Raw genomic sequence first — 25,936 nt, 5'->3', positions numbered from 1 at the left:
GACGTCCAACATTCCCACTTTCATTGTCGACATGGCGCTGGCGAGGTGGGAGCACCAACTACGGAAAGAGCAAATCTCGTAAAGACATTAAAAGCCTAGGAAAAGCGTCCACGGATTAATATTTCACACTTTTAGACGGCGGTCCAGATTCGGTAAGAAATCGCAGCATACTTCTTGTCAGAACAGCTGATAAATATTTGTGCTTTGTTAATTTACTTGGCTTCCTAAACTTGCCCGAGTGGGGAAACTTGCTTGTAACGTTAATTGTGCACAAATGTATTGTTGTTGTTGTTGTTGTTGTTGTTTAAAGTAGATGACAGAAATATAAAAAAAACCTAAAAGTTGTTTTTGTGCGTAGTTATGATCGTATATTCTCATCACTTCACACTTAAGTTAGTGATATTTTTTTCATTGCCTAAGGGATGGAATACAGACAGCATTTATGTATGTACGTGTATGAGGTAGCTAATACTCGGCAATCCGCATCGATAAAGTTGTTTGTAGTGATTGTGTGCAATATTTAAGACCAAACCCAAGCTATATTTGAAACTTTTTATTTTTATTTTTATTAATTTAATAAATAATGTGTAACTTGAAGAGCAGAACTTGGTATTTAAGTCACAGCTGTGGTTTCAAGTGATTCACACATTCCACGTAGCCACAGAAGAACAAGAGCTGCTGTTACACGAGTTTCATTTCTTTAACCGCATCCTCACCTGTGATCTGGACTGATACAAAGTTTTACAGAACTTAATTGTTAATTTTCAGCTGTACAGTCTATGGAAATAGGTTTGACGTCCTGTTACTTGCTCTTTTTAAACGATATTTTTAATAGTTTGTTGTGTGTGCAGCAACATGTACGTTTTTGGATGAGCATAGGGAGAGCGGGGCAAGTTGTCACACTCGACGTTGTTAAAAAAGTTATATATCAATAATCAATCAAGTCAGTAACAAATAGAGAATTGTGTGGTTTGTATGTTTTTTCAAACAACTTTTGTGAACCCTACGAAAAAAAAATCTAAATAATATTATAATTAATAGTTAAATATTTCACCAGTTATTTTTTGGCCAATGCATGTTTTGATATTTTTTTACACGTTTGCTGTTTCTTGAATCGTTAGGTCTTTCAGTCAGCTTTAGCCTTTTTATACTAATAAAGGTGTTTATTTTTGTTGCCAGCATTTTAAGGTATAAAATAAACCGCCTCTCAGAAATATTATAGTAAAGACAAGAAGTGTGAGTTAACTCCACTACGCTGTAAAAAAAAAAAAAACATTTTTTCAAACTTGTAAATAAAACAAATAAGTGTGATTTACCTTTTACTTCAAAATTGCACATTTAATTCCTTGTTACATGCCGTTTCTGTAGTTTTTGTAGTTTTAAGCTTTGTCCTTGTAACTGTTCTGAATATTTAATTTAGGTCCATGTCAGTCACACATCTGTGAAATTATGAAATGAAATGTTTACAGTAACTGCCTCCATTGAAAGACTTCAAAGAGCAATATTTTCTTGTGTTGGCAGCCCAGGAGTAAGCCTGCAGGTTTCATCAGCCATCTTTATTTGTCGTGTAACAAATTAGTTACCATCTTGAAGGGCTAAAACACACGTGTGTTTTTCCTTCATCCTCTATGATATTTGCGAACACATCTGTGCATTTACCTAAGCGGTGTGGAATTCTTTTTATGTTTATAGTTAGCATATGAAAGGCCCCTCAATACAGGCAGGCAGGGATCCCTTCTCTGTACCGTGTGGTTATGTTAAGTAAAATGCATCATATTGACTTCGATGTCTTGGCTTGGTGATTTCAGATCAGTGTCAGATGGGTGCCACTTTAGAAGTTTCGAGGGTGAGAACAATCAGTGGTAGTGTTTCATTGACTGCTGTATAAAACTCTGCTTAGGGATGCCTAAAATAGCCACAAATATGTGGAGTTAAGTTTAAGCAAAAACAAAATTTCTATTTCTGACATGTGTAAGAAAATGAGCCTGTTGTAAGCAGGGGCTGTCCTCCTCCCACATGCACAGGCTGGGCTGAAGGCTTGTGCACATTTGTGTTTCAAACATCTTTTATAACTCTCTGCTTGGCTCAAACGCTGCAATCACCTCTGACTGCATCCACCTGAAACCAGGCATTGCATTTATCAGTGTTGAAAGATTTTGTATATGATAACTTATTGAAAGTGAAAGTGAAAGTCATGACATTTGGAATTGGTGCTCTGCATTTAACCCATCCAAGTGCACCTACACAGAAGTGAATAGTGAAAATACACCTGGAGCAGTGCTCGGGGAACAATATAATAGCTCAACTGGTAGAGCACTGCGCTAGCAAGCAAGCAAGTGCAAGGTTGGGGGTTCGATTCCCCGGGAACACATGATATGTAAAAATTGATAGCCTGAATGTACTGTAAGTCGCTTTGGATAAAAGCGTCTGCTGAATGCATACATTTAAAAATTTTAATATTACTATCAGCAATTTACTAGAAAGCTTGCTTACATATTTATTTATCTGATGAACATGTGCTTACAGGTCCATTAATGATGTCTTTCCCATGACTCCGGCATGCTTCTGTGCTTGCTTTAGCTTGACTTGAGGCAAATTTGCTGGCTTACACGGCTCGTCTGCCATAAATGCTTTTATTTCTTTTGAGATGAATGACCCGAAGGCTGTTATTTTTCCCCAGCATCATCATGTGCCAGCAGAGGTTTTTCTGTCAGTCAGTCACAGATCTTCAGAGAGGGATAGTAGCTAATACGACTCGCAGTGTGGAGCAGATAAAGTTCATACACACGATGCCCTAAAGTGACCCGAGTGATGTATTTGAGAAGCCATTAGGGTTTTTTCCCTTATTCTCATGTTCATATTCATAACACTTTTTTTATGCTATCTTGAGCCCTTTTTAGGGAACAGTTTTAGTGATATTTATTCACGTTCAAAGTCAACTGATTCCTATTGTCAATTTCTCCTACAGGCTTGTGTTCAAGAAAATATTTCCAAACAAAGGATCGGCTTCATGTCTCACAATCAGTTTCTTCCCACTTAATGTCATTATTGGCATGTCTTCTCATAAGATCTGTTCCAGGGATTGTTGAAACAAATACTTGAAGATTTTCCTTTGTCTGTGCTTTTAGAAAAATACTGCATGATGATTTTGCATGTACATAAACTGTTTTGATGTTTATAGGCCTGAACCCAAAGTCTTCTCTGTTTGACTTCACACAATTCAGAGAGGAAATACGAGCTTCATGAAGAACATGTTATCGCTTTTCATAGGCTGGAAGCCACCATGTTCCCACCATGAGAGGAAATTCCAGCCCTGAAAATAATCTGCAATGCAAAGCTTCCTTAGCTTGAGTCTATGCTGTATGCTTGTTGGCTCATAATAAAAGGCTTTCCAGACAGAGAGAGGATCTCCAATTAGTTCTTGTTTGCTGCTTTGTTAACTTTAAATAGTAATAACATAATGTAGATCAACAGAACTATTTAGAAATGTGCAGGAAGAAAAATGACCCAAATCGTGCTGAGTGAACATGTGACCCATGTGATGTTTGTATAGCACAGCATTTGTAGACATAACAGGAGTCTCCACACAAGGTTTTGATTTGTTATTTACATAGTTAAGGTACCAGATTGAAATGTTCCATAATAGTTGACTGGATCAGAGAATTGTTGAAAAAATAACACACTAGTGAAGCACGTTAGTTTACTCTGACCTTGATTTCATAGTATCTATCTTCTGAAAACTCTTCAGAGGAAAGTGTTTGATCCACTTTTCTTCTAACAGAATGGCTCCATTAACACAGTCAGTGTTTGGGATTTACAAACTTGTTTACTAACAGATGTCACTCTCAAATAAGCCTGTGCATACATGTATTTGGACTCAGTCCCCTTTTATAACTTGCATTGGCCTTACTAGAGGAAACTCACCCAACATAATGAAGTAAAAGTAGTTTGTTTTCCATTAGAAACCTGTCTCTGACAATATTTAGCACTATGACAACAGGTTTGGTGCTGTAAGATCATGGTCAATGTAATCCCAATGTTTTGAGATCCTTATAATGGCTTGCTGTCAAGCAAATTTTCTCTGATAATCCCTGTGTACACATTTGAAAGCATTATTAACTGCTTATTCACTGTATAATGCCTTTAGGATAGTTCTTTACCAGAACACATAAATTCAGAGTGGTGCTTTGTGATTTTATGCTTTACATATTTCTTTAAATGAGTTCAAATGGTTGAGTAGCTCCTCTTATTTAGATCACAAGGCATTTCTATACAGAAAAACCGAATAACCACTTAGCATAGCACACTTTCCCTTCTTTCAGATCTGTAAATTAACCTTTGGCCTATGTTGTGTTTGTGCATTACGGCAGAGAAATGTATTAACATTGGTGGATGGGATATCAGAACATGACGGGGTGTCTCTTCACCTCCTTGTTTCGAGGATTAAAACTGAGAGAATGCCGCCGATGTGCTATCGGACCGTGAGCCAAAAGGGTCTCACAATGTGTCCCTGCTAGTCCCCCGACAAAGTACCCAGTGTCCCCAGCAGCACAAGCACTGTGCCAATAATTGAAATAAATGGCTCAGTTATTCTTTAAAATCTGTGGGTAATGGTTGGAGCTTGACTGTGTTACCCAGGGAACAGTAGAGAGCTGAGAACCAGCCAACCTTTCACCCAAAGGATGTGCTCTTCTCTCTGGGACTATCACAGGGAGACCCTGTCCAGATGAATGTGCAGTTAGATATGAAGATGAGTAGGAAGGGTTGAGAAATATACTTTCATGCATTATAGTTTGTGTGCTCACATCAGTGTTGCTAACATTAACTCAAATTAAGTTAAACAAAATTACTGAAAATTCAAAAAGCTGCCATGGCAGATAACAAAAATAAATTTAGAAAATGAAAATAAAAGCTAAATATAAATGAGTGGAAAGAACATAAATGACAAAATCATATAACAAGAGTAAACTTATACTGAAATTAAAATGAAAACTGAAAAAAAAATATATATAATAAATATTATAAAAGTATATAAACAATAGTAAAATAACAGTAGGTCACTTTTTTGTGTATATTCGGCCTCTGTGTATGTTATTCTGATCGGTCTCTAAATTCTGTTCAGTTCTACCCAAAGTTTTGGTGACTGTGTAATACTTTTCTAAATTACATTAGTCATGTGTCAAACACAAAAGACAATTGTATCTATTTCTTCATTCAGATATGTAGTTTTGACGACTTTAGTGCCCAAGCCTGCAAAAGGCTGCTATTGTGTTAAGAGATTGTCCAAAATGCATTTTGTGCTGTTTACTATATTTATTTTGTTAGTTCTTTTTTTTATTCAGGATTAACAGAGCTGAACAAGATGATGTCTGATGCCAGTGACATGTTGGCAGCAGCCTTGGAGCAAATGGATGGTATTATAGCAGGTAAAATTGTTACCAATGACTCATGTAGCTTTTTCAACATTTCTGTTAAAAGTGAATTGAAACCTCTATCCCAAATCCAACGGTCCCTCCACATTTAAACCTGACAAAATAATTAACTTCATTTGTAAATATGTTCATTCTATCCACATTGGAAATATTCTGCAGTTCTACAAAAATGTTACAACTCATTCATGAAACCTCACTAAGTTTTACATAGAGTAAGATTGGACCGATATTAGCACCCTGACCAAATGGTCTGGCAATAAGTTATTACTAGCTTATTACAAGGCTGACATTTCAAGTTGGAGTCGCCTGTCAGATCACATGATTTCCTGAGGTTTTAGCAATTAAAGCATTTATCCTGCCCTGGTTGTGACTTTAGAACTTGAGTGGATATTCGCCCACAGCATGCTTTATGATAAGGTCATACTAACTTTAATTCCACACTACATGATACTTCTGTTTTTTATAATGATTTCTCAATTCCTAAATCCCATACATTGTGCTAAATGTGTAAAATATTTTCTTATTTTTGTATTGTTTGACTCTCATAAGCATTTAATGTATTGCTCTACAAAATGTTTGGCACATATTATTGTTTTAATAAAAAAGCATGACCTAACTATACCTATAACTGCTTTTATTTATCTTTGTCTTTGGCACTCAGGCTCCAAAGCTCTGGACTACTCCAATGGCATCTTTGATTGTCAGTCCCCAACATCGCCGTTCATGGGCAGCTTGCGAGCCCTCAACTTACTGGAGGACCTCAGGGGCATTCTGGAGCTCATGGACACTGAGGAAAGAGAGAGCTTGCGTTGTCAGATCCCAGACTCTACTGCAGACAGTCTGGTGGAGTGGCTGCATGGTCACCTGGTACATACACCACATTCCAGAACTCTGGAATTCACAGTGTCTACTCTAGATTTGAACATGAGCTAACATACTATGTGTTGCCATGTTGTAAGGTAGTACGTGGTTATTTATATTTCCTTTTATTTATAGGAAGTATATATTCCCGTTAGCCCATAGTCTATTTTCAGTGACAGTCAAAACTGTTTTGTGTAGGTTTGTGCTTGTTGGAAGTATTTTCAGTTTAATGCTTTATATAAAATTTCATTCTGACGTAATAAGGGTTCAGTGTTTTAAATTAATATTATGAGTTATTAGTGTATCATGTTCAGTAGTTCTATTCATAAATAAGACATCAGTGCAGTTTAGCTTCATCATTGCCTCAAGATATTAGTTACATAATTATTTTTTTGTGTGTGTCTTGAGACAAATTGAACAACTGCCAAGGGAAAGACAACACATAGTACCATATTTAGTTGGTTTATCTGGATTATGTTCGTTCACTGAATGTTTACATTTTGTTGGCACGATACATGGTTCATGAAAACCCTGAATCTGAAGAGACACTGTGTTTCTCAGAATTACTTGCTTTTAAAAGCATAAAATTAACTGTTTCAGGACATGTTGTGGTGGATTCCAGAAGTCTTTAATAATAAATAATTTTTCAATATATATTTTTTGGGCAGTCAAATGGACACATTTCAATCACCGGTGATGTTTACCAGGACAGACTTAATCGTCTTGAAAGTGATAAAGAATCGCTTGTGCTTCAGGTAACGTTGTATATACATGCACATACAAAGTCCACAAGATTTTTTAAATATTTTTGAGGGGAGCACAAGCTGCATATTGTCATAAATGTCATAAATACGGAAATATTGTTAAAATATTATTACAATTTAAAATAACTGTCTTCTTTTTAAATATATTTTAAAATGCAATTTATTCATATTATGACAAAGCTGAATTTTCAGCAGCACTTGTCTTTAGTGTCACATGATCCTACAGAAATCATTCTAATATGCTTATGTGCTGCTCAAGAAACATTGCTTATAATTATCAGTGTTGAAAACTGCTTAATATTTTTATAGAAACCCTGAAATTTTTTTTTTTCAGGATTCTTTGGTAAATAAAAAGTTTAAAAGAACAGCATTTATTTGTAATAATAAAAAAAAATTATAAATGTGTTTACTGTCACCTTCGATCAATTTAATGCATTCTTGTGAATAAAATAATATTTTAATTAAATAAAATGATCTTTCTTTGCAGGTAAGTGTTTTGACGGATCAAGTGGAGGCACAGGGTGAAAAGATAAGGGACCTAGACCTGTGCCTTGATGAACACCGTGATAAACTTAATGCAACTGAAGAAATGTTGCAACAGGTGGGTTTAAAGAGATTTCTTTTATATTAGAGACATGGTATGGCAGTTGGGTCAAGTGCATTTGGCACAGGAAAGCTTATTTTCAGCCTGTAGTTTTCTATAACTTCTTCACTATACTGTCCACAAGCAAAAGCTCATTAAATGTATTCATAAGGTGGATTTTCCTTGTTCATGTTCCTTTTTTATCTCTTGTTCCTAGGAACTCTTGTGCAGATCAGCCCTTGAGACTCAGAAGCTGGAGCTTATGGCAGAGGTTTCCAAATTGAAGCTGAAGTTAACAGCCATTGAGAAAGAGAGACTAGATTTTGACGACAGATTTGGAGATAGTGAGGTAAGAAACATACACATGCAAGAGGGAAATAATCGTGTAATGATATCTTTATTTGAAAATGTCAGTGGCTTTGCTTTTAATTGTAATGCCATTCAATGGTTAATTTGTGACTCTGCCTTTGGTGCACAGAGCTCTTTTGTTTTGACTGCTTTAACATATTGTAGTTTGCTGGAAATCTACTTGAATATTTGTTTGGAACTGTGATTCTGCCCTATAGTCAACCGTTTGTTTTTGTACAAGCCTGAAGTAGAAAGACATGCATTCAACAACACGATCTGTTTGCGCTCAGACATCTACCGATCACGTCATGTTGTGGTACAGTGGTCCGTTCCAGTGCACTGGAATGTTGGGCTTTTAACTATTCTCAGCTTTGTTTGCTGTCTCGGCAAAATGGTAAATGCAAAAACAGCCTTTACCAGATACCATTTCCTCTCCAAAGATTGGTTTAGGTGGCCTCTTTTCTCTCTAGAAAGCAGTCATTGCCACTAAGGACTATGAATGGACTATGGGGATGAATGGGTGTAGGAAGGGTCCTCAGCAAGAGGGTGTTGGGATCCATTGGAATCGTTTTACACATTGGTGGTTTCTACCATTTCAGATAAACTTGTCCTAAACCATGTTTGGCCACTGACATTTAGTTCACAATTACACTTCCTGTCAAAGTGGGTGTTTCTTGGCACAAATTAACTGCAAACCGGAAAGGTTTTTTTTTTTACGTGTTCATTCAAATCTAATCATTTCATGCTAGATGCAAAGCAGGCTATTATCTTAAGAACTCCAGACCAGCTTGTCTCGGTTCTTGTCCATAACATGTTTTATTTAGGCTTGGGAAATGCTGTTATCACTTTAGCAGGTGTTTTTGAGTCAGACAACATCCAAAAATGATGAAAAGCAAGAGGATGTTTTCAGATTAGGGTCATGAAGATGAACCAGTCTTTGCACCTGTGTGTTCACAGTCTGCCACAGAAAAGCTTTCCATTGAGACAAACGTTCCATTTCAGGCATTTCTTTGTGATTGTGTTTTTCATTCTTCTTAGAGTATTATTGAACATATAGACAAATTATTTATGGTTTAAACTGTGCACTGGCAAGTGTGTTTGGTCTAGGTCGGTCAACACATTCTTCAAAGATAAAAATAATTTCTGCTCTTTCCTGTTATTTTGCTGCCACATAATTTACTGTCTCAGCGAGTCTCCAGTTTGTTTCCCAAAATGTCGTCTTTTTATCCTGTTAAGACTTAAAGTATAATATGTCTTTTTAGATTTTGAACTGAATCCGAACTACTGTAGCTTTAAATATTTTATATCTACACTACTGTTCAAAAGTTTGTGGCTGGTAAGATTTTTTAAAAATGTTTTAAAAAGAGGTCTCTTATGTTTACCAAGCCTGCATTTAATTGATCAAAAATGCAATAAAACAGTATTTTTGATAGATATTATTGCAAATTAAAATAACTCATTTTTTGAATAAATATATTGTATATGTATATAGAAATAAATATATTTTAAAATGTAATTTCTTAGATGGCAAAGCTGAATTTTAAGCAGTGATTCATTACTTCAGTTGTCAGTGTTTCATGATCCTTCAGAAATCATTATAAAATGCTTATTATTATTATTATTATTATTATTATTATTATAACATTTCTTATCACAGTTGAAAACCGTTGTACTGACCCAAAAATTTGAACTGTAGTGTATTCTGATTTGTCCTTTGAGTTTTCCGGATCACAGCTCCAAGCGTCTGTATTTTAATGAGGGTTTACAACTGGCTGTTGTTTATTGAATCATAAATCCACGCTTGAATGCTAGACATCCTCACAAAGAGTTTGGCCCTGAAAGGCCTGAGTGCTGAATGGATGGTTTTCACTATATTCTTGTTTTTTTTTATGCTTGTAAATAAATATTGAATACCTAATCAGTTTGTTAAACAAACCATTTCAAATTTAAGAATTGGCTTCTCTTTGAAGCCCTTTGAAGCAAAATAGTTTCTAGAATATTGCCATGATAATCTGTGAGTGTTTAGAAAAGATTATTAATATTTTTAGATTCTGTACATTAATGACCCTGTTTTTTTTTTTTTTTTTTTTTTTTATTGTAACGTGTGTGTGTGTGGTAATCGACAGCATACATATGCCAGTTTAACTTTAACCCATTCAACAGTATATTTCACATTATTAAACAAATACTAATAATATTTTTTTTTTTTAGAAAAACAAGTTGTTGCTAAAATGCTTGAGACACTTTGTGAAATTCTATGGAGATTTTTTGCCTTTTTCGTTTTTAGGGTTTGATTTTGGAGATTAATGAACTGAGATATCGCATTTCTGAGTTGGAGAATGAACGGTTACAGTATGAGAAGAAACTGAAATCCACTAAGGTGAGTTTCAACGCTAGTTTCTTACAAGTGAAAACATCTACATGTTACTATCTTTAAGCTTGCATAGGGATTCTCTTCTTCTTTTGTCTCTCTTGTTATCTTTCTTGTTATCTTTAAGTGTCTATTTTCCTTTTCCTCCTTGGCTAACCTCTCTGCCGCTAGTCGCTAATGGCCAAACTCTCTAGCCTGAAACTCAAAATGGGCCAGATGCAGTATGAGAAACAGAGGAAGGAACAAAAAATCCAGGCGCTCAAGGTTGGAATACCTCAGGGTGGTTACTGCTTCTGGTTGTGATCCAGAGATTTTTTTTTTAATTATTATTATTTTTTGCTCTGTAACTTTGCTTTTTGGCATGTTGTATTTAGATTTAGTTTAAGGTTTAAACATTTTACATATAGAGTCAAAATACAGTCTGAGACCACTGTTAATGAGCCTATTATCTCATGTCACTCACTACAGTATCAAACCTTTAACTGTCTCAGCTTGACTGTGAGCTCCATAGCCCTCCATTTTGCACAATGATGTACAGACAAAGTTCTCATCATGATTTGGAAGCTACTCATTAAATCTGCCCTCCTCTCTAAGCAGTGGCACCAGTATAAGATCTGCTTTAGTGTTAGGCTCTATGTGATGTTTAAGCCTGGAGAGCTAAATTTCAGACTGCTTTATAATGCACAAGAAGCTATTTCTGTTACTGCTTCTTACTGTAGCATATATAGTTAAGTCACAAGGTTTGAAAAGCTCAGTGTGAGGTTTGCATGATTGTGTTACTGTAGTTTTCTCTACCACCCTGGCAATGTATTGAACTCTTGAATGAAGTTCTTGAATGTGATCTTGATGATGAAGTGGTATTCACCTATGTAATTGATTAATTTAATATTTGCCTATTTGCGACATAATCCGATAAATCTGCATGCTTGTACTATTAAAAAAAAAAAACAAGTAATTATGTCTAACTTTCATTTTGCAAGTGCCATGTACTGAACTCTCTGATAGTAATTAGTAACTGCATGGTTTGGTATTACTGGGTGTTTAACCTGTTAATTTCAGACGTCGTCCAGACTTTGGATCAGAGTTGTGAGATGTGTGTTTAATGTTTAGGAGGAGCTGGTTACGTTGAAAAGGCAGCTGGATGGCAGAGATGGTGATCTGAGGAGGCTGCAGGATGAGACAGGGTCCAGATCCCCAACGCCTGCAGGCCTAGACAGCACAGAGAGAGGTGGGTCATGCATAGCTGTTGTTATTCACACTTTTAGTAATCACAGTATTGCCTGTCCCAGCATGCTCTAGAGGGGTCTAGTTTTGTCTTGTCATTATGCATTATGTTTCTGTGATGATGTACTAAATAATTTAATATAAAATCCGTAGTAGATCAAGCTCAGTCAGTTGCTATTTTTTTTAAAGTTTATTTTGTTATTTGATTTGATATGCTTTTGATGTTTGTTTTGTTTTTTACTTGATATTTTAAGTTTTTGCTTAGTATTTTTGTTGTTGTTGTTTTTGTTTATTTCAATGTGTCTTTATTTATGTTCATTGTTTTTGCCTTTTTTTATTGTTTGTTTTGATTAAATGTATTACATTGTTTTCTCTTGTTATTTAGTTTTGGTTTATTTTGATTTTGGTTTATTATTTAGATTTTTTTGTTTTCTCTTATGTATTTTTATTTGATATATACACGTTTAATATTATTACTCTGTCTTAAGCAGTTTTCCATACTGAGGAAACATTAAAAAAGAGGCTCAAAGAGAAACGTAAGGGGACTCCATGTCTACCTTCTACACATACATCCCTTTGTCAGCTTTTTAATCTTTGTACTATTTTTTTTTACTTTTTGTGCCTGCATGTTTAGGCATCGTACTCATGAAGCTTGCTTTTCTATGAAACAAAGTAGTGCAAATTACAGGAAGTTAATGGATTTAAAAATACAATATATTAGTTATAGGAAAGGGAAAGATGTAATGAATAACAATCCTTTCTTATGCTGTAGCCCTGACAAAAGTCAGATTGTGGTCACCATCTGGCATGTCACATTTACATTATTGTTTGTTTTTTGCCTGTCACCTCGTACTGTAACACCTCCTGTTCCCCAAAGTTAATTTCTTCACCCCTTCCATCCATTATAGTGCATTGCCCATGTTCATATTTCTCATAACAGGCTGGACATCTACTCTTATCTGTGGTTGCATACGCTCACATTTATTCTCCACAAGCTCCCCCTCGCTTCCGTTGTGTACATTTCTCACATTTGTCACAGAAGGTCACTGTTGTATTTCAGTTTCAATGTGTCTGTCTACAGTTTGTGATGCTTAATGTCAGACTTGAGTCTTGATGTTTCTTTGCCCTTTAGAGTTTATGAAATAGTCTTTAGTTTACTAAGCCTGTGCTTTGCAGATATGGAAGTACAGAAGATGAAGAAAGCAATGGAGTCGTTGATGGCTGCAAATGAGGAGAAGGTAGTTTTAAGTCATAAGCTTCCTTTCCCATTGCTTTTGAAAATCATGAAGGAACCAGGCATTTAATGCTGTTAATGATGCTTTGTGTAGGATCACAAGATTGAAGAGTTGCGACAGTCACTGATGCGTTACAAGAAAGTACAAGAGATGGTCATGTCAGCACAAGGAAGAAAAGGTGATTTATTTAGCTTTTTAATAAAAGTTCCAAAGTGTTGTCAATGAAATGTGTTTGTCATTCCTGTAATTAGTATTATTTGTATTATTTATATACAATTGAACTAGCTTTGAATTTATATACAATTGAACTAGTTTTATTTTGTTTTTATTTGAATACTATTTAGTTTTATTAATTTTATGTGCCTTTGTCCTTTTATAATAAAAACAAAATAACCTTTATTTTATTTCAGTTTTAGTAATTTTAGCACTTCATTTTATTTCAGTTAGTTGTCAGGCAACATTTCTAACTTTCATTAAATTTTTTAAAGTTTTGTTTAAGCTGAAGTTTTCATCTAATATTTATATTATAATTTTATTTTATCTTAGCCTTATTTCATTAATCAAAATTATTTTAATAATTAGTGAACTGTAACAACACTTTAATACAAAAAATGCATTATTTAAATTGTAAATTAAATGTTGTGGAAGGTGTACATGGTGATGTAAAAACAAAAGTGTAAAAAAAACTAATGCAATAATGAGAAATTAATATATTATATTATATTATACATTCACCCACTTATTTGAATCCTTTAATGTGTTGCTGTTAAGTGACAGGCTGTACTTGTTGTGTGCCGTTTTCCGAGCTAATGATCAAATCTCCTTCCTCTCCTGTGTTTGTCATCAGATAAAGTCAAAGAAGGAGACAGTGATGGGAGCAATAGTGACAGCTCCCTCTCCATGTCCACCCCCCTCTCTGTCTCCATGGACACGGAGAAGTCTGTGCTCTCTTACGCAGAGGAAGTTGCTGTGAGGGGTCAAAATGAGGTACAATTTTCTTTTCAGACCAAAAATTCATATAATATTTCCCACAAAGTTATACAGTTCACCGTTTGTGGCTAGTTTGCATCTTTGTTAAAAACCTATGTTTTGTTTTGGCTTGCATAATCTGAAATCACTGCACTGCAAACTAGAATTATCCTTAATTTAGAGCAACACAGGCTGATTGACAGTTCCGCAAAGTTGTGTTGCTTCTGTTTTTTCAAGCTAAAGGCTAAATTGAACACTTGCAGGACACACAGCTTGTCAGCCTATGGCTCATACTGTCACCGATGATCCAAGACGCAGATAGTCACTTGTCAGGGAGTGACTGAATATCTTCAGATATTACTGTTCAGAGGTGATGGATCCTTGGAATATGATGAATGCACTCGAACGTTTTGAGCCAAGGACTCTGATAACTGAGTGAATAAAATCAATTTATGTAATCAGTGTTATTCTATTTTTTTTATTTTTTTTTGCTAGTATAGCATTTTTTATATTGTTTTAATATTGCATTTAAATTTTATTAATGTGTTTCTGTCATTTTTATTAGATTTATAAAAAAATCTTCTTTAGCTTGGTTTTATTTATTTCAGCTTTAGTTTTAGTGGTATTAGTACTTAAACCAAGGTGACCAGTTTTGATTTGCAATTATTTGCAAAGTTTTTTTATTTAATATTTAGATTTTATTTCAGATGTTTTTCACCGAACAATTTTTTTTTATATAGTTTGTGAATTGTAACAATACCTGTATTACAAAATAAATCTGCATTCTAAATTGTAAATTATTTGTGTGTTTTAAACAACACCTTCTCTTTCCATTTTTCAATCTATGCTTACAGATCTAAATTTTTACCTGAACAGGTGACGATGACTTAAAACGTTTCCTTTTTTTATATTAATGTACTTTAATATCCTTATTGGTAAATGTATGTTCAATACAGCACTTTTGTCAACCCATGGTTGTTTTCAAATGTGCTCAATAAATAAAACAAACAAACAAACAAACAAAAATCCCTAATAAAAAGGCTTGTTTTAGATATTATATTATATTAAATATTATATTTGTATGCTAGAAAGGTGGACCTCCAGGGGTTTGCATTTTGAAAAATACTGGTGTAGAGAATACACTGGTCTGAATTATCTTTGTATGTTCTCTTCTTCTGTAGGCGACTACATTTGTCAGTACACTCCAAGTGCCATCGCTCACAGTACATATAACATCCCCGGACAAAGCAGACAACGATTCAGGCCTGGAACACATGCAGTCATCAAGGTACACTTTAGGACATTAAAACACATCTTTTTGTCTGCTGAGTTGTTTTTTCATGCAGGATCATCATCTAATAAAATCTGGACACTCCAACATTATTTTAAATCATATCTGTGGCTCAAGATTTATGTCCCAAAGCGTCCCACCTATGTTACAGCATTCAAGCATCCCATCCTCAGCGTTAGCACCTCTAAAGGATTTTCCATTCGTGTGTTTCATGTTCATATCCTCTTTTCATCCTTTCTAGTCTTTGAAATGCCTGTTATCTATATCAGAGTTCATGACCATGTCACCGTATTTATACTATCCCATCATTTCTATGGTGTTTAAAGTGTCATTCTCTCACTGTTAACACATCAGTGCATGTCCGTCTATACACCCCACTGCTTACCCATCATGCTTTGCCACCACCTCTGCATCCCAATGCTCGTGTGTTTGTCCTTTGTAGTGAGAAAGAGTGTCAGGAGCCAACTCAGTCCCTGAAGACCCCATTAGATGATAGTCCCGAGTGAGTATGTGTGTCAGGTGGAGTTCATTCACAAAAATGGCACATTTTGATTTGCCAGGTATTTTAAAAAAAAATGTGGTAACCTGAAATGCTACTCATGCCACTTTGTGTCTCAAAGTGTGAGTCAGAAACCTTAAAGTGGTTTGATGCTACAAAGTGGTTATGAGCATCTGAATGTTGGAAAGAGTGATGGTTATAATGTCTTTTCATTCTTTAGAACTTCAGAGGTCACAAATTCAGCAAACCAGGGCAACCTTGATGAAAGAGCCGGTGAAAAGGTGAATTTCAAATTTTCAGTAAAAGTGTATTTATCTTTAAGGTTTTTATTAGGGTTATGCAATATATTGAATATTTAAAGTGATTTAGTCTGTGCAATTTTAAATTCCAGAAGCCGTTAACAGTAGATCAGAAGCCTGAGGTAATTCTCTCTCTCTCTCTCTCTCTCTCTCTCTCTCTCTTTTTTTAGTAATACTCCCATTAATCATAATTATTGTTACAATTATTATTATGAATTGCTGTTGTTATATTAAATTTGAATTTATTATAATAAATCTATTTTAATTTACATTATATTATTGGAATGTTCTTCATATTACATACATAAGCTTATTTGACATGAAAGCTTATAAAATAATCTGAAATATTTAATTCCTGAACTTTTAGAGCGATGAACTTGATGAGTTCAAGAAGATCACAACTCTTCCACCCAGATCCCCAAGCTCTTCTCGTACTGCTGAGGATGACAGCTTCGGCACCAGGAAAATGAGATCTTCTTTTGGACGGGGATTCTTCAAGATTAAGGGAGGGAAGAGGACTGCTAGTGCCCCTAATTTGGGTACGACTTCTTTCTTCTAAATCGATATGCCCATGGTCAGTTACAGTTGATTTAAAAAAGCTAAAATTACCAAACAAAAAAAAACATCCAAAAATAAATTTAGATAAAAACATCATGAGTCAAGAGTGCCCAAATTTAGTACAAACACCCATTTACAGGCTAGACCTGCCAAATGGCCTCTCTGAGGAAGGAGAGAAAAGAACCTGGATGTGTTTTCATTTCGTTCTTTCCTTCAAGGAAAAATCCCTTACCTTGATGTATTTCCACACATAATCAGTTGGTTCTCTGACCATGTTTTACCATTTCTAACTCTGCTCCTGCTCAATGTCAGTATATTAAATACATGTAAAGTCAAAACACACAGATACAATAAATATTTTACTAATTCTGAAAACCCAAATGATCAAAATCAGTATACAACATAATATTGTAGGAAGGAACTAATTTTTTCAAATGTTATTTTAGTTTTAAGCCTTATTCAGAAGTCTTTAGAAAGGAAGACATTTTGGAGCAAAGATGGTTTATTTTCATTTCTTTTCTTCATAGCAGGAGGGGATATTAAATGATTTTTTTTTGAAGTCCTCTTGTCAAAATAATAGTCAAAATAGATTTGTTTTAAAATTGGGCTCATGTGGTAGCCAACGTGAGTCCTTCGAGAGGAAGAATATAGAGGTTCTGTCGTCATCGCATGTTATTTTTCGACCACATTACCCAGCACTCAAATATTCTGACCATGTTCTCACAACTCTATATGTTCCCCTCAAATGCAAACTAACATAAGAAAGAACGTTCTGGCTGGATTTAGTTTCATTCAATAACAGAGATGATATTTCTTCCATTGTGTTCACTTGCATGTCAGCATGTGACTTTGTTCCATGGTTCCACTCCTAAAATAAACCAAATCCATTTGTTCTTCAGTCCAGACGAGAAGTCATCTGCAATCTTGCCGCATGATGCTGATTCCAGTAGTTCAAGGAAGACGCTGTCATTTTTGGGCTTTATTTCTTTTAAACTTCCTGTTATTCATGACATTTTTACTGCTCTGGTCTCCAACTTAACAACTGCCCTGTTTTTTCTCCCTTCCCATAATCTTTAGTTTATTTGATGCTCGACTGCCTGTGGTATTATGGGTAACGTAGTTTGCTGTGGTGACAACAGGACATTTTCTGTTCTTGTGTATGTGTTTGTTTGCACAGCTGAGACAGAGAGGGATGGCACTGACCATCTGGATCTGGCAGGCATGCCGCAGAGGTCAGCTGACAGTGACAGCACACACACTCTCCCCATTTCTCCAGAGGGCAAGAAGAAGTCAAAAGGAATCAAAGCACTCTTTGGAAAGTGAGTCTAAAACAGCTGCAGGGTTGGACGTTTCAGACACTTGGCGTCTTTCCTTATCTAGCATATTTTATGTCCCTCATTGTTATTGTTAACTAAGCCTAAAACTATTAAACATTGGTTTTATTAATTGAAAAAGGCTTAATTAAAAAGTACTAAAATTATTAAATCTGAAATATAAATTAAAGCTGAATAGAAAAAACAATGAAATTAAAAACTAAAACTAACTAAAAAAAGTATTAAAATGAAAAAAACTGTCCAATTCAATTATAATAAATATAATAAATGCTATAAAAGTAAAAAAAAAAAATACTGTATACTGAATATTTAAAGAATATATTATTGTAATACTTTAATTTCAAAGAAATATTATAAGTGATATTATTCAAAAAAATAAGTATCATATTGCAATATTATTATGAATGTTCTGATTTACTTAATATAAACCTCTATGTAAGTTTTTTTTTTCTTTTTTCTTTACATGAACAAAATTTTAAAATGTATTCAAAATCACCCTACATGTTGCAAACTTTTTTAGCTAATGTGGACAAATTTGTCGGACATTTAAAGCATGCAGTATCAATAAATGAACTGATGACATTCTTTGACTTTTTCTTTCTTCTTTAAAGGCTCAGAAGAAGTCAATCAACCACATTCAACCTGGATGATAACTTATCAGAAAATGAGTTTAAACGGGGTGGAGTCAGAGCCACAGCTGGACCCAGGCTGGGTTGGTCACGTGACCTGCAGAACACCAACAGGTCAGTAATCACATTGACACAGGATAAAGCTCCTTCTCAAAATGGAAAGATCTGCTTTTGGGAAACACCCTGGTGACAGAGTTACAGGTTGCTTATTGATCCAGAGTTTCAGTTCCTGATTAAAATCTCATTTATTATGTTGCCAGTGTGACATTTTTGTGGCAAATATCTCCAGCAGTCACTGTATGGTGATTGTACCTTTTAAGATCTGCTTGTTTGTGTTTTTCAGTGAGCTGGATACACCGTTTGCTCGCTGGTCCCGGGAGCAGGTGTGTGATTGGATGCAGGAGCAGGGACTGGGGTTGTACGTGAGTTTGGCAAGGCAGTGGGTCGCCTCAGGCCAGACGCTCCTGCAGGCATCCCAGCAGGATCTGGAAAGAGTGAGCTCTTATTACTCACAATCAGAATGAGAGCATATAGTGGTGTCGAAATGTTTAAGACCACATTTAATTCTGGTAATAATCAGTTTTCTGTCTGAAATTCATGTTTAAGGACTGTTCTGCCCTCTCTATGCAGGAGCTGGGAATAAAACACCCTCTGCACAGGAAGAAACTGCAGCTGGCCCTGCAGGCATTGGGCTCAGAGGAAGATGACAACAGAAGCAAACTAGACTACCAATGGGTGACAAGTAAGCAATGGATGTTTTTTTATCCGCAGTATCAGATTTGTTGTAAAATTGTTATAAAACTAAGACTGAATGTATCCGGTTGAATCTCTTAACCCCTTACCTTCTGTTCTAGGATGGCTTGATGACATTGGCCTCCCGCAGTACAAGACTCAGTTTGACGAGGGACGTGTGGATGGACGGATGCTTCACTATATGACTGTGGTTAGTCTTTTTCCTGGTTAATATTGCATTTTGACATATAAATGAAAGTTTAAATCTGTGAATAAAAGGTTAAACTAGCTTTTAATGTTTTTGAAAAAAGGCTGTATTTATGTGATTAAAAGTAAAAACTTTAATATTGTGAAAAATTAGTACAATTTCAAATGTGTGTTTTCTCTTTTAATAAATTTTCAAATGTAATAATTTTTTGTGATGGCAAAGCCGAATTCCAGTCATTAGTCAGTGTCACGTGATCCTTGAGAATTGTAAACTGCTTCAAGTCCACTCTCTCCTGTCCATGCTGAACAGGATGACCTGTTGTCTCTGAAAGTGGGCAGTGTTCTTCATCACCTCAGTATTAAGAGAGCCATCCAGGTGCTCCGACTCAACAGCTACGACCCCAACTGTCTGCGGCGAAGACCTTCAGATGAGGTAGGAAAAGAGACCAAACTCTAATCTGTGCCATCCTGTTGTTTTTTCTTTTTGTTTGTTTTTTTAACTTATTTTAGCAATCCTTATTTCAGAACAACATAAGTCCTGCTGAGGTCTCTCAGTGGACCAACCACCGTGTGATGGAATGGCTGCGGTCTGCTGACCTGGCTGAATATGCACCCAACTTGAGGGGCAGTGGAGTACATGGAGGACTGATGGTGAGTGAATGACTGTGCTAGTTAAGGTTATTGGTTGGAATGGTTCAAATTTGTACTAGAAACCTGAAAAGTTGTAAGTTAATCGCTTGAAAGGGTTGATCCATAAACCAGGATGCTAGCAAGGTCATAGGTTTGATTCCCAGGGAAAGCAAGAAGTGATTAAATGTGTGCCTTGAATGCAATGTTAGTCACATTGGATAAAAGCATCTGTGAAATGCATTTATATCATAGGAGTTAACCCCAGGTTGCTAAAGTGGAAATATAGCTGAGATAAAAGCATCTGCAAAAGTGCAATTTTTTTCTTATCAAATGGGCATAATTTTGTTTGTGGTTTCAGGTGCTGGAACCTCGCTTCAATGTGGAGACAATGGCTTTGCTGCTGAATATTCCCCCCAACAAGACTCTGCTGCGGAGGCATCTGGCTACTCACTTCAACCTGCTGGTGGGTTCTGAGGCTCAGCAACTCAAACAGGAGTGTTTAGAGAATCCAGACTACACCTTACTCACCGCCACGGCTAAAGTCAAGGTATGATCTCCAGACCATCTACTGCAGAACTTGCTTATGTTTCATTCATTTTGTAGTTCAAATGCTGACATATTTTTATTTTAAATGCTGTCTGTGTCAAATATAGCCACACAAGCTGGCGTTTGGAGGGTTTGGTAGGAAGAAGAAGCAAGAGGATAATGAAGAGTATGTCTGTCCCATGGATGTGGAGATGCCCAAAGGACGCAGCTTCCAGAAAGGCTACAGAGGCATGGAGCTCCAGATCTATGATGATGACCTAGATCGATTCGACCAGGTAGTGATAGAAGCTTTGTGGTGCATGATGGATGATGGTGCATTTTGGTGCATGATGCTTCACTATGCTACAGTGTGAAAAGCAGTGACCACTGGCACTGATCGACCTGGCTGTCTGATAGACAGGTTAATCGTTAACGTTTAATACCACAAAAGTCACGTGATAGTTTTGCTCAATAATAATTTAACTAAAATATTTTACATATTTAATGTATCTAAATATGTAATACATTTATTACTTGTATATTTATGTAATATTTAGTTTTCACCTTAAGTTTTAGCCAACAGAATTTAATGTAAAAAATGTAATAACATTTAATTTATTTAAGTTTTATATAAGTAAAAATTTTTAATTATCAATAATTACCTAAATTTATATTTTTCTAATATTTACCAATATTTATTTTTAATATATTTTAAAGCAGTAATAAAAGTTTTTGTAAGCAGTATCTTTATGCTCACAAAATTTGCATTCATTTGATAAAATAAAAACAGTGATACTGTGAAATATTTTTACAATTTAATAGAATGATTTTTTTTATTGTACTACGTTTTTAAATGTAATTTATTACTGTGATAGCAAAGAATAATTTTGATTTCTGAAGGATTATGTGACATTGAAGACTAGAGTAATGGCAGATGAAAATTCAGCTCTGCCATCACAGCAAAAAAATTACATTTTAGAATTTATTACAATAGGAAATAATATTTTATATAACATAATATTTTGCAATTTTACTGTATTTTCGGTCATATGATTGCAGCCTTAGTTAGCATAAGTGACTTCTTTTACATTTTAAAAAAAAACCTCAATTATTCCATATGTCCATTTAATTATTCAAAAGTCAGTAACCTTACATCAAATCATTAAAAACAATAAATTGACCATTGATTAATCATTAACACCTGTATGAAATTGTTCCTCTTCACAATCCCCAGATGGAGGACTCTGAAGGGACAGTAAGGCAGATTGGTGCTTTCTCAGAGGGCATCAACAACTTAACGGTAACCAGCAGCTGCGCATCTGATCTGACTTGAGTTGCTTTATATATACAGTAGTGTGCTTGAGCCTAAACTGTGCATCCTGTTTTTTGTGATCAGAGTATGCTGAAGGAGGATGAGTTCTTCAAGGAGATCTCCTCGTCGTTCCCCAATGCCAGTGTGAAGGATGATGACTCCAATGTTTGAGGGCACTGCAGGGACACTCTCGCCCCTAGTGCTGCTGCTTTAATCGGAAGTGACTGTGCCAATCCCTCTGCCAACACCTCCATAACACGCACCTCCATCTGAATGCCAAATATATCAAACAGAACCACGTCTCAGCTCATCAAAACACCAATTTAAAGTATTTCAATTGCCTTTTAAGAACATTTTGTTTAATAATGTCTCAAAAAGGTAGATGGAAGAATGTCTTCCCTATGTGTGTGTTATAGATTGTTAGTGGTCATTTTTGTGGATCGAAGTGATATGATTTGAACTAAACTGAACTAAAAAGAGTAGCAGTCCTACTGTAATTTGCTGGTTATTGGATAGATACAGTATGCATTCTTGCATTATTTTTCATCTGCCTGCCTAAATTTGTGACCGATTGTTTTTGCCAGTTATTATAGTGGCAGAAGAGCACAAGGACACTTTTAGTCAAAATCAAAGATATATTTTATTAAATTGTTGATAAATTAAAGTTGTACACTGCCAATAATTAAATTAGCAATGATCATCAATATTTTTTAATGATATATCCAGCTGCAGTCTTAAACATATAATAGAGCTAAAAGGATTTTTTTGTTGTATTTTGACCTGTACATTTTGGTTTATCAAACCAATACATACATTATGCTTTGTGCATTTGCATGCAGAACAATATACTTTACATCTGGTTTGTAAAGGTGTGCATGTTATTTAAGTCTCATTTGGATAAAATATTAGCAAAATATTGTTCATTATGAATTATTTTTCCTCTGCTGCAGTAATTAAGGATAGCAATAATGTTCTCGTTTATGTAAAGGCTATCATGTAGCATTAATCTTTAATGCGATTCTGGCATGTACACAAAATTGTAAGCAGCTGAAAATTATATTGAAAATATATTGAAACTCATAAACATTTCAGAGTTACGTGTTTGTACTTTGTTGACTTTTACTCATTTTTAAAGGTGAATAAAATACTGAAAGCAAGCAGGCTTTAATTGTTTGGTGTATTCATTTCAATTAATTACACAGTTGGTTAATTCCACAACCAAAGGTGTATGACTTGTCACTTGTCAGAGCAGAAATTTTTTATATTATGAAGATTGTCAATGAACGTAAATTTGTAAGATACCCTTTTACAAAGAGTAATATTGCTGTCGCAAAAAAAATACTAGTTATCATAAGAATTGTTTTCACAGTACAGCTGTGGCATTGCCACCACAGGCATACAAAATACATTAAAAATATTTACATTAAAATAAAAGTAAGAACATTTTGTGGTGAAACCCTTGTCAAACCAGGCAATTAAGAAATCTTCTGTTGAACAGCATTCAAATCTCAACAAGTCTTTTGGCTTATTGAATACATTTGTGTACAGAAATCTATTATCGTTTTCGTGCAAATTATTACTATCTGTTATACAGATGGAAGTCCTCCTCTGTCATCTCTATGAAAACTATTATAACAAATCCTTAAAGTAATCATGCATGCTTTAGTGAGATTGGTAAACCCTGACCAGCGCGGAGAAAAGAAACGATTATATTGTGACAACTTGTTCCGTGTGCTGCTTCAGCAAAGTTCATAGTTTACACTTCAATAATGACATTTCATTAGTTTGCACTAAAGCTTATTTATCCACGGAGCTGTGCTGAAACTTGCAGTTAACATGGACAGACCAAAATCTTTTATAAAATGTAGTTTAGGCAGGCCGTTAATCTTAAAGTCGATTTGTGGAATTCTAAATGCTGTTTTATGCTGCATTCAGTCTCTCCTTTTGATTTATGAAAGAAACCACATGGTTGCCTGATAACATGTTACCAGAAATATTTGAATCTGAAATGCTGATCTGAAACATTCATGCATGTAAACTTAAATCACATCACATATTAGTATGAGTATGAATATGAGTTGAATAGAATCATGAAACAGATATAAAATAGAAGGTAGGTAAAGGTAAGTCGGGAGCATGAAAAATCAGATCAATATTAAATTATTTTACATATAGGAGTATTTCAGGCTTTCTACTTTGTTTTTTAAGTATTTGAAACTTTACAAATTCACACAAAATCTGTGTTGGGAGTATGCTGTAGGGTGTATTAGTTCTTCTGACTTTTCATTACTTTGATAGCCTGAAGGAAAAAGCTATCCCTCAGTTGGCTAGTGCAGGATCGAATGCTGCGGAGATGTCTTTCTCTGTCATGCTTTCTTCTTATACATATGATTCATTCTTATGATCCAGCAAGAATTATGTTGAATGATGTTGCATTTACAGCCTCTAATTCAAATTATTATTATTATTATATATTATATATTAGTGTTTTTTGTTTTAGTTTCTTAGTTAAGCAGCACATCGATTCCTTCAGTTACTTCATCAGTGTAGAGGTTTGTTGACTTATTAAGGATGGTACCATTCACAGACTTCTCTACATATACTGTAAATAGTTGTGGTTTCCATGACATTATATTTTTGTTTTAATTTCTTTTTGTACCAGCAAAACAATTTGATACTGACAAAAAACTTTAGTGGCATACACATAATGTCTACTAATCTCTCCAGATAAAAAAGATAATGAAACGAATGAGAAGATCAAGTGATGCTGACCCAGTGTGGTATCTGAAATAAGGATATTGTCCAATTAGACAAATTTGCTAATTTTTAATTTAGCATGATAAGTTAGTATTATTTTATTGTCATGGTCCCTACCTTTGCTTCTTACTCCCTCAGCGCAGGAAGTCCATACTTCGATTTGTGCTACGTCACAATACGCTAAATGAAACGTACTTGAGAAGTGTGACGTAATATACCTCTGTAAATAAAAAATATCCTGTGATGTCCACTTCGCAGGGCACTTACGGTGGAATAGAACAACTGTCTGAAGTGATAAGAGATGTGCAGAGCAGTGGTAAATGAGAACTGGTATTGAGAACCACTGGTTTAGGTAATTGCACAGTTTCATGATTCAGGCCATATGCTGTTTCCAACCAGTAGATGGCGCACGTCAACAAAGAATACAGTGCAACTTGGCTGAAAACCATTTACACATATTTAAAAGTATTGCTAAATGGTATTATATCAGTACTGTTGAAAAATTTGGTGTAATATTTTTTTTTTCCAGCAAGTGTGCATTAAATTGACGGAAAATAACTAAACTATTTGCAACACTGATAGTAATAAGAAATGTTTCTTGAGCAGCAAATCAGCATATTAGAATGATTTCTGAAGGATCATGTGGCACTGAAGACTGGATTAATGTCTGCTGAAAATTCAGGTTTGAATCACAGGAATAAGTTATTTAAAAATATATATTTGTAATATAAACTTTAGTGATATTTCATTTCACTATTACTGTTTTAACTCTAATTCTGATAAATAATTGCAGCCTTGGTGAGCACAAGACATTAACATTTCTTACAAATCCCCAACTTAAATGATACCGTCTCTTTAGTTAATGAAATTGCTGTGACTGTATTCATACTGTATGCTGGAATTAGAACCGCTTTAATGACCCATCAGCATCTGTTTAATAATATTAAACAAATCTGGTGATGTTATACTCTAATATTTTACTGTTACTTGCTTTTGTTATATTCTAAGCATTTATTGAAATGTCATTGTTATGATACTTTTGTCATTTAAAATGACCAAATCTTTTACAAGATCTTTCCTAAAGCATTTGATAGCATTTAAATTGTTTTAGTATTTATGCTTGCTTTCTATGCATTTTTTATTATGTTTCTTCTGTTCTTTGACACTGTGTTAAATATCACCTGACAGTTGAAACAGATATTTAATTAGAGTTCATATCAGGGGACCAGCTTGTACTATCACCGGTGTCTTTCCTAAATCCCTCATGATCCCAGGCTCTCTCTAAACATATGGGTCGGATGGGTTAGGGATAGGCCGAAGAGTAAATCAACTGTCGAGCTTGTTAGCTTTGCACTTGTCCATCCACAGCACATTCC

General features: G+C 35.0%; 1 protein-coding gene across 11 annotated transcripts; it reads left to right on the top strand.

Moving 5' to 3' along the window:
* Positions 1–4: 4 nt before the first annotated feature.
* LOC113061576 (liprin-beta-1-like) lies at positions 5–22,965 on the top strand. Of its 11 annotated transcripts, none has more exons than XM_026230784.1 (29): positions 5–152; positions 5,343–5,426; positions 6,094–6,299; positions 6,962–7,048; positions 7,545–7,658; positions 7,858–7,989; positions 10,276–10,368; positions 10,531–10,623; positions 11,470–11,587; positions 12,075–12,119; positions 12,760–12,821; positions 12,912–12,996; positions 13,666–13,805; positions 14,969–15,075; positions 15,521–15,580; positions 15,798–15,858; positions 15,969–15,998; positions 16,244–16,415; positions 17,612–17,753; positions 18,380–18,511; positions 18,741–18,891; positions 19,028–19,139; positions 19,252–19,340; positions 19,647–19,769; positions 19,862–19,987; positions 20,325–20,513; positions 20,620–20,787; positions 21,726–21,791; positions 21,888–22,965. In XM_026230784.1, the coding sequence occupies exons 2-29, from the start codon at positions 5,363–5,365 to the stop codon at positions 21,972–21,974; spliced, it is 3,054 nt and encodes a 1,017-aa protein (XP_026086569.1). In that variant the 5' UTR covers positions 5–152; positions 5,343–5,362; the 3' UTR covers positions 21,975–22,965. The 11 variants fall into 11 exon arrangements, with proteins under 11 accessions (XP_026086569.1, XP_026086566.1, XP_026086575.1 ...); XM_026230781.1 differs by having other exon boundaries at positions 12,072–12,119; XM_026230783.1 differs by having other exon boundaries at positions 7–152; positions 5,326–5,426; positions 12,072–12,119.
* The last annotated feature ends 2,971 nt before the right edge of the window (positions 22,966–25,936 follow it).

Source organism: Carassius auratus, chromosome 43 (genome assembly GCF_003368295.1).
Source record: "Carassius auratus strain Wakin chromosome 43, ASM336829v1, whole genome shotgun sequence".
Lineage (NCBI taxonomy): Eukaryota > Metazoa > Chordata > Actinopteri > Cypriniformes > Cyprinidae > Carassius > Carassius auratus.
This window is presented reverse-complemented; position numbering and strand designations above follow the sequence as displayed.